General features: G+C 40.2%; 2 protein-coding genes across 2 annotated transcripts; both read right to left on the bottom strand.

The window, feature by feature from the left end:
• Positions 1–58: 58 nt before the first annotated feature.
• On the bottom strand, positions 59–12065 carry anpeplb (alanyl (membrane) aminopeptidase-like b; the record flags this gene model as incomplete). Its single annotated transcript, XM_084476757.1, has 20 exons — positions 59–629; positions 900–972; positions 1769–1909; positions 2148–2312; positions 2456–2563; positions 3400–3488; positions 3722–3869; positions 4182–4237; positions 4324–4457; positions 4840–4919; positions 5476–5624; positions 5777–5842; positions 7304–7369; positions 7531–7674; positions 7910–8023; positions 8144–8298; positions 8841–8961; positions 9618–9760; positions 9933–10075; positions 11476–12065. 20 exons carry the CDS (start codon positions 12063–12065, stop codon positions 477–479), a joined length of 2838 nt encoding a protein of 945 aa, XP_084332883.1. The 3' UTR covers positions 59–476.
• Positions 12066–13336: 1271 nt separating this feature from the next.
• LOC311357619 (uncharacterized protein) lies at positions 13337–17307 on the bottom strand. Its single transcript, XM_084477619.1, has 3 exons — positions 17076–17307; positions 16167–16825; positions 13337–15375 (listed from the first exon to the last, which is right to left on the bottom strand). The coding sequence occupies exons 2-3, from the start codon at positions 16746–16748 to the stop codon at positions 14788–14790; spliced, it is 1170 nt and encodes a 389-aa protein (XP_084333745.1). The 5' UTR covers positions 16749–16825; positions 17076–17307; the 3' UTR covers positions 13337–14787.
• Between the last annotated feature and the right edge of the window lie 1054 nt (positions 17308–18361).

Genomic DNA, 18361 nt, shown 5'->3' with positions numbered 1-18361 from the left:
GTTTATTATTAACCTCAGTATGTGCAGAAACAAAAACAAATATTAAAACATCTCTACATATTATACTAATTTCTTTCACAAATCTTAAATTGTGCCACTTGAAATGTATAATTTTTCAGTGAATTCTGACAGTGTTCTCTTTATTGATAAAGCTGGACTTCCACCTGTGGGAATAATTGATTGATCCATCAGAGTAAGCTCATCCTCTCAATTTGAGCATCCTGGAATCATTGATGACAGCAGGAAATGGGATTCATGTATTGCCAGTAAAACAGGGTTGATCCCTCCGGATTTGAATGCATTGTTCAAAGTCTGCATGGAAACTTGAGATGAGCCAACAATTTGATTTTAGAATATGATTCCATTGGGATGGAGGAAATAGGACTACATGAAGTGTCAACTTTCATTTTGTGTCTGGCTTCTTTGAAAGTGCATAGTTCACTTCTGTACAAGGCTTGCTAAAAAGAACATGTGTTTTACCACTTCTCAGAGGCTGATTCTGTCAGGAACCATTCCAGTACAGTTTGCTTGTTTTCCGTGACCCACTGGATGTTGGCTTGGATCTGCTCTATTGCCTGGTTCATAAGCATGTTACTTGTTATGTTCTGCAGCATCTGGAACTGCCTCAACTATAGGAATTGAACATGCACAAACATACACATGCACACACACACACACACACACACACACACACACACACATACAAATACATACATTTTAAACAAACATTAGATAGTCCATAAGTTGTAGCCCTTATAAAAAAGTATGGTTTGATATACATTCCATTCAAGTACTAATACAATGTGTCAACAGATTGTTGATTGATTGAAATGTGAATGAGTCATGAGTTCATAATAATAATAATTAATATATAATTTCAAATTATTAATCGTCCTCACCTCCTGCAGTTCAAAGTCTGTGGAGAACCTTCTGGTCACCTCCCGAAGTGCCATACTCACATCCATTCTATCACTACCAGAGAAGAGGGACAGGAAATACAGGAAAGTGTCAATTGCTTGAATACAGTTGGTTTAAAAGCTTTCTGTTCAATAAAACATCCGATCATCAAACAAATGTATTTCTCACTACATAAGGAGCCAATGCAATCATCAAACCTTGACTGCATTTGGTACAATATTAACCATAATCTTTCATTACCAACATGTATCTGTATTTGTAGGTATTTTACAGTTGGCAAATGAAATACATTTGAATATGCCTTCAAGATCAATGGTTTCATGGTATTTGTGGCAGTGAAAATCTCCAACTCAGTAGCTTGTGTTCGAAAGTATTAAAACAATAAAGAAACGTCCTGGTAACAAAATAAACAGTTGAAAAATATTACAGGATAGATAATAATCTGTGCAGATTTTAAGACCTTTGCACCTGACGAGTACAGCTCATTATCAGCCATGGCTAAGGCATAATACAATTTTTATGGCATCTTATGGCTTACTCAAAATCATAGCTGGACGTGCGTCTGACCTTATTGCTTTGTGTGCAATATAATATATATAGAATATCAACAGCTAGGAGGAGGGTGGAAACTAGCATTCCCAAATGAATAATTTGCTGTGACAGCAGTAACAATTAGGTCAGTTTTGTGTGACAGGTGTTTGGAACACCTTTTGGGCATTTTTGTCCTGGAATACTTCCCATGTAATATGATAATGACTTCGATATCAAGGCTGAATCAGGAACAAGCTAGACCAGGATTATATAAATAATAAATCAATGCTTTAGGAGATTCTGGAGTAAAAAAACTTACTCCTCATAGAAGGTTTCCCAGTGTGCACGGATAAAGGTCCACGCCAGGCCCTGCCCCACTGCGTTTCTGCCAACACTCATAATGGTCTCAAAAACATCGGCCCTACGTATCTTCTCAGGGTCCAGTGTGTATTCCAGTAATCTGAAGGGAACAACAGAAAGACAGTGAGTCACATAATAATAAAACTAATTGGTAGCCTTGCCACAGTATTTTAAGTAGTTGGCCAGACATGCTGGGAAATAGACAGCTAGAAATTAACTTAATGAATGATTGAAAGAGGGTTAATGATTTAAATTCCTGACACTTCGTAGATGTAGATGTTATGTTATGTTATGTTATGGTAGATGTTTCTGAATATTGACTAGGTTATATATTCCACCTGTTAAGCAGCCATATATTTTTGGTGCAGGAGAGTGCGTGAACAAGGTTATTGTCCGGGGATACGGCGTCTTTCTGGTACATTCTCCACGCAAACTCCCACTCTATGTCCCCCCCAGCAGCCAGCGCCTGGCAGTAGATGGAAGGCCGAAGGTTAGGATGGATACTGTCAGATAAAAACATACACACACACACACACACACACACACACACACACACACACACAAAAAGTTAGAAGAAAGAAGTCATATTTGTATTAAATGCATGCATAGATGTATATGAATACAAACAAATGCAATTTCTTTGTACCTGTTAGTTCCATTCTTCATCCAGTTCCTAAACATCTTGACAGCCATGATCTCACACTCTGGGAGGCCGTTGGAGCAGGCAATGTCGATGGCATTCAGCTGATTTTGCCTGTATATAATTCACATTCCAATGTAACATCTCGTATGAATCACTGGGTGGAGAGCAAATTGTCACTTGCATCAATAACAGCTGACCATTGAGCTGGGAAACGCTTATGTGTCTATGTGTGCAAAATGTATGATAACTTTTGACTGCAGCATTCCCCAAGGGCCTGAATCTTCAGGCAAGCTATGAGACAAATTCCCTACTATATACAATCACACGTTTCATTGTGGCACAGGATTTAAGCAAATGCCAGTATGTGCTATGAGGCCAACTTTTGTAGGCCTACGTGTTGACAAGGCTTTCCTTGACCAAAATTAGTTTCTGAGCTTAAACATGTTATCTTATGTTGAATAATGGTGCTTGACTTCCTGCTGATGATTTAAGGTCTATGCAACCATTCACAAGGTTGGATACAGTTTTCCATCAACATTGAAAAAACAAAAAACAAAAAAAAATTTTTTCCTGTGTAAACAGCTGGGAAACGCTTACGGGACAATGCTTATTGGCATTTCCCGTGCACTGCAAAACTAATTAACAGCTAGCTTTATCTTGGGTAATCTCATCCATGGGCACACCCACAATAAAAGATAACTGTAAACATATGCACCTTGAGCAGGTGTGCTGTGTGGTTCTATAGAACTGCTTTAACTTGTTAATTCACATATTTTAGATTGTTTTGTTGTAAGGGGACAGGGTTTGTTTTTAGATTTTATTTGATATTATCGAATGTCTATTTTTGTCCCTTCACAAGACTTGCATCGGGCCGGCCTGGGAGCAGGAAGTATTGTTTGTGTGCATGGAAATCGTATCAGGTTTAGACTGTAAAGACTGTATCTTACTGCTGAGAAATGTCGATTGGAATTGATGAGTTGTCTGTGTAGTCCTGGAAGTGCATATACAGCGGCCTAATCAGCTTTCGCATATATGCCTGCAGAGAGAAAGACCCATTTGCATTTAACTGGGATAGCACTTGTAGTCGTCCTTCCCTCCATTTAAGGAAGGAACCACAAGCTGGGTGGCCTCATCTCTGACGTGCTGCTTCACTGAACACCATAATGTTTAATAGTGAGTGCTGAATGGAGCAATGGGAACAAGTGATTTCAGAGACTGTGTGTGTGTGTGTGTGTGTGTGTGTGTGTGTGTGTGTTTATTCTCACAAACCTGCATGGGTCCATAGACCAAGGAGCGGTCAAACATCTCAACAAAGTAGTCCAGGTTCTCAATGGCGGTGGACCAGGGGAGACACTCGGTCTCGTTCCGGAGGAACCGAGTGGTGTTGAGTCCAAGCGTCACGTTCACCATTTTGGCCCTGAGGATCATCCAAGATGACATTTGATCACATTTCTTATCAACTTTTTACGCTTTTTATTGTTAAAATTAAAAGATTTAAAAAAAAAAACCCGCATTCAGTTGTTAATCAAAAACAACTCTATTTATTTATTCTATTTATTTTCTTTAAAAAGCTTTAAAAAACATACAACATGAAAGAGCATATCAAAATAGTTATGAATAAGTACCCTAGAATTGAGTACCCTACAACTGAAAAAAATAAAAAGTAAGTTAAGTCAAGCCCATCATTGTAAATCAATAAAGACCCGTCTCTTTGGGAAAGTGCCATTACCTGGCCAGGTTAAATGCATCATCAATAAGTTGTCCTCTGTTCATGAGAGGTATAACCTGCAAACAGAAACATTGTCATTTCTAAATCAACATAAAGTTAATCCACTGTTCAGAAGTTCACAAACTAACCACATGGTGCCTACATTGGGGCTCCTATCCAGCTGATCCAGGAGGCGCCTCCAGTTCTCTGGGTTGTAGTTCACCCTGAAGTATCCTGTAGCATTGATATTGGCCAGAATCCACTCTCCTTCCTTGGAGCGGAATGCTTCCTTCTTTACTGGAAGGGAAGGCACAATATAATGTTGCTGCTTTGACGGTCGGTATGTAAGGCAGTCTTTTATATCACTTTTGCCTGGAAGCGAAGCTGAGGTGATTTGCCATATGACATGAGGTGACATGATGCACAAGAATAAGCCATCAATGTGGCATGCAGATACTGGTTTGAAAGCCTCTCGGTTTAGCTGTTATTAACATGCATTTGAATACATTACAAACAGTGTAAAACCGAATAAATGTATTCTACCATTATTAGGTATTAACAGAGTAGGATACCTATCGTTATTATTATTATTATCATCAATATTGTCTTTCATATTACTTTGGAATATGTAGCTAAGTGTTAAATACATTTTGAAAAAGGTGAGTGTAGGTTGGGTTACCTGGGCTACCATTGTCCAGCAAGACAAAAGAGGGGTTAGCTGTCGCTGACATAACTCTGATTGGGATGTGCCATACCTGACTGAATGAATGGAATGATAACACAAACAAATGAACAACCAGAACAACTTTTGACAAATGTGTAAATGAAATGCTCAAAATAAATCAAAAAGATGATCATGGTAAATCGTGCGTGTTCTATTGTGGTGAACAAGCAATAACAAAACATGGCGGCAGTGGCAATTTAAAGTTATGTGGTTACTGACCACATAACTTTTATCATTATCTGTCTTTTTAGCTGTCTTTTTATCTGTCTTTTCACGGTTCCATCGCAATAAAGCTGCAATTTGAAAGCCACTTCTAATGTATAATGAAACAAGGCATATCCTAAGCCTGTGAAATCGTCTCTGTGACATGTTTTAATCTCCAGGGTATGTTCCTTGCAAGTACAAGCATGCATTTTGCGTTTATTAATTATTATATGAACAGTAAGCCTAAATCTTCAAGCTTTGTGTACTTTTTCCCTTTGCAACATTTTCCCAGAGGCGCTCTTGGCAGATATACCATGCCAACGGTGGGCCATTGTGCTGCGCCCTGAACCATCAGTTCCAGTCTCTGAGCAGACATTGTGAACATACCCTGATTCTATGGACAGGTCCTGTGTGAACTGCTTCTGGTAGACCTCTCCATTGTTGGTGTTGATGGTGATGATAGGATACCCAATCTGTTGGGTCCATGTGTTCATCACTTCAGCAACCTTAATGTTGCCACCCTCTTCATCCAGGGCCTAAAACAATACAAAATAAAAATATAGATGTATTTTACTTATTGTGCCCCACTAACCATACACATACAGCTGTCACAGGGCATTATTAGTTTATATGTTCATGGTTACAGTGTAGAAACAGCATAAAATAAACATTAATAAATAGTGGTTACCTTCTGCATACATTCCCACACATCATGTGTTTCAACGTTCTTAAGCTTGAATTCCTTGAGATACATCTACCATAAATAGAGACAGTGAGAGTGAGAGTGAGAGAGAGAGAGAGAGAGAGAGAGAGAGAGAGAGAGAGAGAGAGAGAGAGAGAGAGAGAGAGAGAGAGAGAGAGAGAGTTAATAGAGATTAATAAAGGGAATACATATGTGACGGGGTGAATTATTAGTTTCAGTATAGACTTAGGAAACATATTCATTGGTTACATACACTCCCTCCCCACAGAGGGAGCCGGTTTGATCTCGGGGGGACTTTAGGAGGTTGATGGTGGTGTGTTGAATGGGCGTGGTCTCACACTGGAGCTTAAGGCTAGAGAGCTGGACCGAAGTCCCACAACCTGCGTCTAATGCGTAATTGGACGAGCGAGCGTGTTCATTCACACTGATCGGCCCATCGCCGCGAACTGGGGCTACGGAGAGCAAGTACATTGTCCAAAGACGTGGCGTGTCGGGATTCATTGCGCAAGGTTGTTAGTCTAATTGCACTTTAGCAATACTTCTGTTTACATTTCCCGCATATTTATTACAAATGGTGTGCCATATGTATGATTGATTTTATGTTTAACTTACTGTATAGCACAGGGAACGTTTAGCTGAAGATGATATGCTTCTATCTGTGTGCTGTGTGTAATTATGTGTGCTTTTGGTCTGTTCCAGACGTGGCGTGCTTCTGAGTGTTTGTGCCGCTTTCTCCCCTGTATAGTTTACCTCCAAGCTTCTGTGGGAACTTAATTATTATATCTATTTTGGTTTGAAGTTCATTTCCTTTGTTTCTTTTGGGATGGGGGGTCCTAATTATTAGGGCCTGGTCGAGAGCGCGTGTTGTCCATTAACCTATGTTCATGGTAGCTCATGCTAATAAGTTTACTGTGGTTTGTCATTTGTATTACGATTTGCTTAAAATATCTTGTTGTGCTGTGAATCGCCATCTTTTGAGTGCTGTGCAATAACTGAACTGATTGAATAACGTTGAAGCATTGATGGGTTGCTATTGAGTTGCAGGTAGCGCAACCATGACCAGGTCTTACCTCTTTGTTTATATTTACTATATTTATTGTGCCATAATAAATTAAGATTTATCTTTTCTATACCAGCGTCTTTGTGGGTCCTTTAAGATCTGTTGGGGAAGAACTATAGAACTAGATTCTCACTATATTACACATATGCACATGACAACAGTTCCTAAAGCATTTCAACATCTGAACACTCCTTATTTTGAACATGCACAATGGATAGCTACCTTGGCTATTCCCTTCAAGGAACAGCCAATAGATTTAATCAGCTTTTACACTAACTGGATTTATAAGGGTACGTCCTCAAAGCGTTGTAAGGGGCCCAAGAAAAAACTAAAACTAAAACATTGAAAGATAATTCTGGTTAGATGCCATTCCACAGCAAAGATCCATTCACTGGATAGTAATCGTAATATCTTAGCTTGCTAACGGACAGAGGTAAGAGGTCATCCCTTACCCTGATCCCGTTATAAAACACTGGCTCAGTCAGAAGGTCCTCCAGCATCCTCAACACGGCACCACCCTGCAGAAACAAGATGGAGTGTACCTAGGTTCACCACCTGCATGGCAGTGTTTTGACCCACAGTAGAATTTTCTGTTGTGTCACTTTCTCCCATGTCTAACATATCTCTGTCTCTCCACAGTGCTGTCGACCTGTCTCAGCATATAGGTCACGGGACCTACCTTTAAGTAGGAGATGCTGCTGAACATTTCCACAATCTGACCAGGATCCTGGATGTCCTCTGCGGGAGGACTGAGAGGGTGAGAGGAGTTCAGAGCGTCTACTTCGAATGCATTTTGTCGCTGGATCATTTCGTTTATTTGTTTCTGGGGAAAGACAAAACAGGAGTCAACATATGCACAGATAGGCAATCCCCATCACAGGACACGAAGACTATTCAAATGATGAATATATAGGAGCCCATCTTATTTCATCTTGTAAATATAAACTAAAAACTATTTTGCTTTATGGCAGCTGTCATGAAACTAAATAAGGATGTTGTAAAAAAGAGTTAAAGGATGTGAGAAAGAAATGTTGAAAGAAAGATCCCTCTTTCCATACCACGTTCCAGGTAGGTTCTGCATGGGCGAGTCCCAGGTTGGCTATGTAGGTGGAGAAGCCCTCATTCAGCCAAATGTCATTCCACCATCTCATCGTCACAAGGTTTCCAAACCACTGTTAGTGGGGGAGAAGAATATACATAAATATCTCTATATATATTATTATTATATACTTTTTTTTTTGAGTGTGTGTCTGTGCCTATGTGTGTGTGATGAGTGACTCAATCTCTCTTACCTGGTGGGCAAGCTCGTGTGCAATAACCTCCACAATCCATTCTTTTTGCTTTAGACTGAAGTTTTCCTTATCGAAAAGCAGTGCAGACTCATCGTATATGATTAAACCCCAGTTCTCCATGGCTGAAGCACGATGTTCCGGCACTGCAAACTGGTCTGTGGACAGCAGAAAGTAAATATGTTTAATATACTGTATATATATATATATATATATATATATATATATATATATATAATATACAATGTAGAGATACAAGATACAATGTAGCAACTACGTTATTAAACTAGTGATCAGATGCAGCCTTGTGTGGTTGCTATAGAAACTAATAAGTTACAGCTGAGCTAACGTTTTTCACCGTAGTTCTAAAGGGGACTACTTTTTGAGGGAGATTAACTCAAACAGAGTATACATTTAATAAGCATGCAATACGAATAAGAAAAAGCAGAATTATTGAAGTATTTGAATTGTTTTATTATGTTAGCAAGCAAGAAGTAGAAGAAACGGGATAATCACCTCAATGCAGGGCAATAAACAGTTTGATATGCCCGGCTCGTGGAAGGTTACCGCCCGAGACGAAGCCGTCCACTAGCCGGGCGTATCAAACTGTTTATTGCCCTGCCTCTCGGTGATTATCCCTTACTTCATCCATTCAACCATTCAGCCTTTCAGCCATCCCATCTTCATGCATGGCCCTTACCCAGCTTTTGAAGAGGGTAATCGATGCCGAGTAGTGACTCGTAGTATTTGAGAAGCTTCCCGGTGATGTTATTTGCATAATCAGCATGGTTAGCTTTAATAGCTTCTTTCCGTCCGTACGTCTGCATGAATAAACACATATACTCAGATACAGTATAGCCTATGCAGGTTAACACATAGTTTATATGGATGTCCTTATACAACAGTTTAGTGATGAACGCATGAAATCTGGGAAAATAAACCTTACCTTCCAGGTTTCAAGGTAGGCCTAAGGCATAAAACCTGGAACATCTATTCTGGTAGAATTCTATTCTGTTGACAATCAACAAATATTCTACTATTGCAATACATATTGCCTGGTTAGTAGCTAAAGTGGGCTGAACTGTAGGCTATAACTGTAACTTGTTTGGATAGGATGGGTTAGGCCTATGGGTCTAGCATCTCAATTCATAAATAATAGTATCCTTTTTAAATTAATTTGGACACAAAATATGTCTAAAGTGCTTGTAGGCCTACATCAGATTCATTTTTTACAGAGGCGAATCAAAACGTTGTTTGGCCACGTCTCGCATAACAAAAACACTGTGACAGTTTCAAATAAATCAATGCCCCCCCCCCCCATAATGACAAACAATGTTCCGATAAATTTCTACACAATGACCAAAACATCATTACCACCAAGAACGCCCCTATGTTCCTATACGTCCGAAATAGGCGGTCATTGCGATGTGACATTACCATGTAGGCCTACAAGCCCTATTATCCGTGGAAAACCTACTGTGATAGTCACTCCGGTGGGAGAAGTAGGCCTATACGAGATAGAAGGAAACTCTGAGACCGAAAAGGCCAGCAGGTATGTGGACATCAGCTTTGTGGTAAAGAATCTGGTGGCCTTCCAGTCGTCATCTATAATGCTCGAATCTACAGTGGAAAGTGAGAAGTTTGGTCGGTAAACTCACCAGTCACTACTTAAAGAAAAAAACATTATTCGTTTCACATAGTAAAACGACTTGAAGCGATACGATACTCTCAAATATAATATCAGCACGAGTGCATATTTATAGTAGTATTCATAATTTTATTTATTTTTTACCTTTCTCTGGCCAGTTTCCCAGTGCGGTCGTGTGACGTCTGTGAATAATGGTGACATTAAATGTAGCCTTCAAGGCCGGTTCGTCAAAACAAGGAAACACCTTTCTGGCGCAGGTGGGCTGCATTTGGGTGCTGGCAACGTATCTGAAGACATGTCATACATATGTTATAGATAGGTCATATATATGCTAAATGCTTACCCATTAACCAGCGCCTGTTCTTTCAATACAAATTAAAAACATAGCCAGCCCCACGATGGACAGTTAGACACCACTACGTTTCTATTTTATAAATATTTAACCATACTTAAACAGTTAAGCTTCTATGTTACCATTAGGCTATTGTGCATTATGGCACACATTTCCCTCTGCGATCCTTCCCAAGGTTTGTTCCTTGATTATTCAGGGAGTTATTCTTATAAGCAATAGGGAGTTTTGCCTTTGGAGGGCTAGAGGTAGGAGTGCCATAAAATGCACCCACTGAAGCCCTTAGTTACAGCCCCCAGAGACTGTAATAGTGATTAAGGGCAACTACAAATATGATTGACTTGCCATGACTTTATGTCATATATGTGACGATGTATAAAATGAATTACCAATTGATAAAGCTGCCATGCCATCACATTAAACGTGTGTGTCATTTTAAGTGATTGCAGTCACATGGGTAGGCCTACTTTGGAAGACTCTAAACAAAACAAGTAACATCTGTTTGATTAAGGAATGGGGAAACACCCGGTTCCCGTAGGGTTTGGTTTCTTCCGTGTGAATGTATTCCCTCATATCTTTCACTTTATGGGCATTATTATAATTACGGTCCATCATTATCACGTGAGAATTACATTGCAATGAACTTTTTATGAGAGTTCAGTTTTCAGTTAATTTCATTGGTCATTCTTGTTTTCTTTTTTTTAAACTTTTTTTTTTACATTTTTAGATAAAATCGAATTGAGTTTAGTTTTGTGTTTTACCATATCCTTTATCTGTTGTATGTGTTCTACTATAATAACATTGGACAAAGCTCCTTTCCATGGAAAGCGAGTTTCACAATTCTCAGAAATTGTCCCATTGCTCATTTGACTGATGAAAAGGAAACTGATGGAAAGGAAAAGAGCTTTAAAAATACTAAAACACAGAGCAAAGAGAAGGCATTTGCTGGTGAATGCCCAGGTGGAAATACAGGAGGAATGAAGCCAGCATCCAGGCGGTTTGTACCTTAGGGTTTTACTGTAGAATTCCATGTCTGGAATCATTTATACTTGAACCCTTGTGCGGTAACAAAGAGCCCAGAGTACCAGTGGCATATGTTTTATCCTGGTTTAACCCCAATTGCCTTCATTTTTATTTCCTCAACTCTCTATTTCTCTCTAGAACGGATATAGACATGGCAAGGCATGTGCACACACATACATAGACACAGGTGTAAATTGCTTTTTGATTTAATACCTAAAAATACAAATGGCAAGTGCCATTGCCACTATATGGCCAATCTCAACATTTATCACTGACAAAGCGCCCTTGTATATGAAAGGTGTTTTTCTCACTTACTTCTTTAGGCCGTCTTCATTGTAGCTGCTTACATACAAACCTTCCAAGTCCTCCTGGATCTCACCCTGGAAATCCACAAACAAACTATAATTTCCGCCTTCTTCGAGTGCGTCAGACATCTGAATCTCGAGGAAATCGGTCCAATCATCGTATTGCAAGTATTTGGAAAATGGGAGCAGCTTTTCAGAGTCCAAGTCAGTCACAATCAGCCTGACAAGTGTCAAGTTTTTGTTGTGAAGGATTATGGTCTTGGTTTTCTCAACGCATTGGAAGACCACAGTGGAGTTCCCGGTGAAGACCATGGTCTGGTCCGTTGCGTTGACGTCGCTCACGTTAAGGCTGGGGTACAGATGAGGCTGGAGGTAGAGCTCGTAGCTTTTGGGCACCAGGTTCCCAGGAAGCCGCATGTCCGGCGGTGGGCCTGTGGGGAGAATAGTTGGGGGTAGGGGGGTTGGCCGGGGTGTTGGATCCATCCCGGCGATCTGAGCCTGGTAAACAATCAGCATGGTGACGATTCCCGCGATGGCAGAGACGGTCAGGGTGACCGTAATGATGGCGAAGACCTTGGACATATATATCTCTTTCGCCATGTTGGTTTCGTCCTCTGCCGCTTCGATGTGTCCCAGAAGCTCCTGCTTTCTGAATGGAAGATATGCACAGCTGGTCTACTGAAATGACCTGTACACCTTCCCCCTCTGGCCTGCAATATGCTCAAAGCGTATCTGCTTCCAAAGGCCCTCCCAACCATAAATGGGGCAGAGTCTTTGCAATTAAGTGGTCATACACAGATTAAGCATTAACCTGAGGATTGGTGAAGGAGCAAAGAGTAAGACGTATATTGTAGGCAGGCGAGGATCATTGGACTTGTTAATAATGCGTCATATCGCATACTCCCACATCTGGTGGTGGTTAGTGTAGTCCAGCTACTAATCCAGGGGTTGGATAAATCTCGAGCAACAATCTTCACACCACCCCTCCCTAAGCATTACCAGCACATCTGCATTGGAGCACAATAATGCACAAACTACACACCCTTGTATGTTAAAACATTAACAGTAAATGTTTCTATAAAGATATGGTATGAGAGAGTGTGGGAAAGATTCTACATGAGTCTTAGGATATGTGACAGCAACCTGTCTAGTTTCGTGATAACGGGTTGGAATTGAGATTCCGGTTCCAGGTCCCGAGTCCTTGTGGTTTCCACAACCTTTCACCAGTAAGACAAACCCTTAAAACAGGTTCCTATAGTTCTGACTGCTCACAGCCTCGATCGTTCTGAGCTCACAGGACAAAATGGGCTTACAAATGAAGTTTCTAGGAAGAGGGGAGAGGGAGTAAGGGAGCAACCATGATGAAATAATTGGCAAATTGTAAACCACATCATTGCACAACATTTGCATTTGCCATGGGAAGACATGTCCTTTTCATCCCACTGAGAAACCACTGGGGTTGAAGTGGTTATGGGGTTTGCTGCTAAATTACGCTACAACATTGTTATAGCATAACACATTTGGACACACTATGGAATGCTGCACACAAACAATACAGTTCTAGAGTGAGTCAATTCAATGGGGAAAGAGCTTGATTTTCACATTGTTATTACATTAACTTATTTTCCCAAGGGGTATAACTAATCAGGGAGGGAAATCAGTTCAGACCATTGTTGGTTACTTTAACAGACTTTGTGCAACACATCTTAAACACACACACACACACACACACAGAGACACACACAGATTTTACTCTTTTTTTTATTATGAAACCCAAATTGTCATGAGTTTCTATATTTAAATTTGCATAAATACCTTCACACAAATATTGGAACTGTTTCCATATAAAGTCAATGGGTATTGAGGCAAATCATTGTCAGAATTCCTTGGTCCAAGACAAAATGATGACCAGTGCAAATGTAAACAAAGCTGAAGACGGAATAAATGTTGGTGACAGAACTCAACGTTTGCAACAATGACCTCTGTTGGTCAAAGGTAAATAGCAAGATGCTATGCATAGTGCAAAGGAGGCAAACAAATAAGGATTAAAATAAGGAAAAAATAAGAATAACATCACAAACTACGACTTAGACGTTGTGGCAGCAAAAATACTCTAAAACTGCTAAAAATGTAAATTTTTCAGATATTTCAGAATACAATATTGTCAGCCTGCTGTTGATGTGATTAACTTAATGTCCATTTTATATAACATTAATTGATTGATTTAATCAGTAAGCCAATCATTGGATCCTTGGATTATCTAAATTGAGGTAAAAGTAATTCATTTTAATAAGTTCAATTGAGTCAGAACCTCCTATGAACCATAACAGCTGCTAAGTAATACCATGGAATATGTTAAATGTTCACTCATAAGTGGTCATTATATTCCTTGAGAAAATAACCATTGTTCATGTTGTACAGTATACAATAACAGCATGGTAAGAAAAAAATGCATAATGAAACACAAGGAGCAGTCAGTCAGGAGTCACATGTCCTTTTGTGATTAAAACACAACAGCTTAGCTCTAAGGAATGGACTTTCATGGCTCTTCCTTAATTTCAAATCTAGGACTGTTCAAGACGATGGAGTCTCTTTCCCTGGTCATTGATAATGAGGTTTAGCTTGCCGAAAACATATTTCTGTGAGAAACCTTCTAGTGTTCTACTGCAATAATGACGAAAATGCGAAAAGTGCACTGCACTCTACATTCTCACCAGAGAGCAACCTGTTAATTTATTAATTCATAAATTTTCTAAAAGCAATCATTGAAGTTAATTAAAAACAAACATACTTTGTCTTCTTGTTGCACATGAATCCCCTTGTTCGCACCAAGTCTCACAGAAGGCTGCACATTTCTTCACTCTATGTGGACCTACAGGAATAAGCCAACACACATTGGAAGTGTGTGGGGAGAAAATCCCCCAAAAAATAAAATGTTTAAAGAAAGGCTGCTATGGTTCATTGATATGTATTTCAATTTAAAAAATAAAAACATCTAAAAAGGTAACTCCACTTCAATTCACATTCAAATTAATTAAAATTATCAGGATGGGAAATTACTATTCACTCTGATCTGTTCATCAGACTCCCGAGACTGCTTGTATCGATAGAGAACTTTTGAATTTCCTTTTGAGTCATTCAAGTTTATATTGTATGCTTGATCAAAATAAAAACACTAGGAGTGGTTGACCAGAACATCATCAAGCTGTTCATAAGAAACCTACAGACCAGTCTGGTTTCAGTGTCACAGGTCACACATCATCAAGATGTTCATAAGAAACCTACAGTCCAGTCTGGTGTCAGTGTCACAGGTCATACAGCATCACCAGAGCCAGCTGTCCAGATGCTGGACACAGTAGCAGGACTGCTGCAGAATGGCAGAAAGCTCACTGTAGCTATCTTCCCTCCAAGTGGGAACCAGTTTCTCATTGTTGAGCGCCTGGAGTTTGGGCGCCCCATCTCGCAGGACGTGATACAGACAAGGCCAGCGGCTCTGGATCCTCAGCCGGGTCCTGCGGTCCAGCGTGATCCCGCGGACAATCTTCCTGGCCCGGAATTCCCGCAACGCCGGGAGCTTCAGGCACGAGAACACCAGGCCTCGGCTGGGAGACACATCCAGGAACTCCAGGCATGTGGACTCGAGCGTGTACGAGATGCCCAGGTTCCTGAGCGGCACCAGGATGTGTAAGGTCAGAGATCTCAGGTTGGGCAGAGAGTCGGTCAGCGTCTGCAGCGTTGATGGAGTGACCCCTTTGAAGACCCAGAAGTACTTGAGTTCGAGGACGCGCAGGTGCTGAAACTGGGTGAGCAGCGAGACGGAGAGGTCGGACCAGTCAAAATGCATTTTCATCTTGGAGATGCGGGGGCAGCATTTGGTAAGCTTGGCCAAAAGCTCCTGGAAAATGGACACCTGGCAATCAATCACAAAAAAAACAACATTAAAACAGTTACCTTTTTTTCCATTCAAGAAAAGTAAGACTCATGTAGGGCAAACGTTGACATCATCACACACATACTCACGCTTAAACAGAAAATATACCCTCTGGGAGGTAGCTAGCTCTGGACTTAGACCCCTTGCAGATTTGTTGGAGTGCTTAGGCTCACTATCCTGTTGCACAAGCCGTGTCATTACTTTTGGGCAGAAGACCTGACATTGTCTTCTCGAGCAATTTGGTAAAAAAAAAGAGAGGTTTAGGTATCCAGGTCCTAAGCCGACATCCACGTACCTCCACCACTGTGCTCACGGTCACAGTAAGGATTTCATTGTATCTTGCTACATAACAACTTACACCATTAGACCAATTAAACAAATGGTAACACTTTAGAACGTAAGTAATAAGTCATTTATAAGCCTTTAGTGATTGATAAATGATGAACAAATAATTTACAAAACATTAACTAGAAAGCCTTAAGTTAATGTATATTATTTAAAACATTAATATTTAGTTCAACATCAACTAAAGGCCTTTAAAAGGTATATGTAATTTCTGTCGCTCTGGCAAAACAATACCAAAAGACGTAGTTTGATGATGTATGAATTATCGTGGGAACAGGGGAGTTGTTGTCTTCACCACCATTGCCGATGAAAATCTATCTGATGTGACTCAGCAGAAATCATGGTACAGACTAGTTAATGCTAATGAACTAGTCTGTAAAAATGTATGTTTTACTAGGCATGCATTCACACAACATCGTTGTTACCTGATCCATCTTGCAAATGCTTTCCTGGTGGGAGCTGCTCTCCTGCTGGGAGCTTGAACTGGAGTGGATCCTGAGGTCCAGTGGTTCAAAAAGTGTGAAGGTCCAGTTGAGGTCCAGGTGGCAAAGGTCTATGCAGTGGACACTGTCCAGCAGATGACTCAACAGCTCTCCCCATTTGTTGCACCTGTCCCCAATGTCAAAGCTGGCCTTCAGGGTCAACAGGCTGGCATGGCGGGAGATGAGGTGGTGAGTGTAATGGTGAACCCAGGCTTTCCACCGCTCAAACTCTCGGTTTGAAACCAGCAGCCCCACCTGGCCCAGATGCATGATCCCCCGGCGATAGTCAGCCACCCTCCACAGCTTCCATGAACGGACGAGACAACTCCAACTAGAGCAGACCAGTGCACAGCTGCACTTGTCCACCTCATTCAGGAATGACAGTACGTGCAACTGGCACTCCACAGGTAATAAGTTAAAAGGGAAGAAGTCCTCCACAGTTTTCCTTCTGCTGTTCAGAGAAACCAGGGACCTCTTCCGTGGGGACATATTAATAGTTGATGATGATTGAATATTGGTGGCCATTGGAAGTCAATTCGGAAATCTGCACCTTGAATTATTATGGTGTTGTTTTGCCATATATGGGTCAAGTTTTGTTGGATCTTGATAGGCAAAAAAAAGTGAAGGAATCAAATGTATTCATCTTATCATCAGCACTGGATATAATACGCTAGTCACTTTGAACCACATTTGCTAACGCAACAGTCAACATTAAAATAAAAACCAAGCACTTGAATACACTATGGTTGTTCAAATTATGTGGGCATTTTAAAATTTTACATCCATTAACTTGTTATTTAATTAAGACGGCAAAATATGCTGCCCACATAAACGATAAATATATAGCGTTACCTTTTGAAGGAATAAAATGCGAGTTAGTTCAAGCAAGCTAACAAAACCGTAATTGGATGTCCGTTTGACAGGGAGTCCGAATTAGATTATTTTAGTAAATGTCATGCATGGACAGATATGATGATAATGACAGTACGGTGGTTTATTAAAATATTTGAGGTTACTTCTGAACTAAAATAACAATATTTAACCGCATACAGGCTAGACAGACTAAGCTAACAGCTGAGCTCTGTTTATGTTTTTTCTCGAATGTGGCGTCATCAATTTGCGCCGACATGCTTGTTTCGGCTTCTGTTGTACCATTGCTGGGCGGTGTTAAGCAGTACTGGATCTACCGTGTATTTAAACGATGCTGCCTCCTGCTGGTCAAAATTGGTATTGAATGCATGTTCTATTATTTTGCTAATATGTGTAGATTTGACAACTGAACATTTGGGAGGGGTCTATGGAAGGGTCCAATATGTAAACAGGTATCGTCTCCGGAATACTCAAGACAAAGGTATGTCAAGGAACAACATCGCTTGCATGATTATTGATACCAGCAGTAAAACGTAGCATACAGCTTTAAATAGGCCTACACGATTTTATTTCTCCACTGAAATACAATCATATTCTGCCAAGAAAAAAACAAGGTCTACATCGCAAAAAGATACTCTTTTCTATATGATGACAGCTTATTTTCCTACTAAAGGTCACAGATGACAACCTGAGGGAGTTGGGAGGCCTTGCACCCAAAGCCGTATACTGTTCAGGTTAGGGGCATTGGACACATCCCCCATAAGTTGGTCGTGCTTCTTTAGTTTCAGTTCACCATAAACTGCTTGAGGAATCATGGCATTGTTTTAATTTGAAATAGTTAGATAGCATACGTTATATGAAAAAAAAATATTCATTTGCAGAAAATAAATATGTTCATATTTTTACAGACACAGTGAACCGTGTGTCGGACACTATTCACAATTTTTTGCAAAAAATGTGTCAAAGTGACACACACCTAGCTCAAAGCTCATGCCTAGATTGGGCTTTCCGAGACTATGAAACACTTGCTGCTTTGCAACAGGTCCACTTCGTTTAAAAGTATAATTTGACAGTACATAATCACTATCATATTCACAGCATTGACTACCTTTTGGGTTTCTTGATTCATTCAATGGAGGGATATTTCTATATGCCTACAATATATGCATTGATATATTTTAATGTCATTTTTTAAGTAGCGCTAGTGACATTGTTCAGGTAAACTAATGTAGCCTATAATATATACACTGAATGCAAAGTGAGCTGAT

Source organism: Micromesistius poutassou (assembly GCF_964030765.1).
Source record: "Micromesistius poutassou genome assembly, chromosome: 13".
Lineage (NCBI taxonomy): Eukaryota > Metazoa > Chordata > Actinopteri > Gadiformes > Gadidae > Micromesistius > Micromesistius poutassou.
Note: the sequence above shows the minus strand (reverse complement) of the source record. Positions and strands in the feature narration are given on the sequence as shown.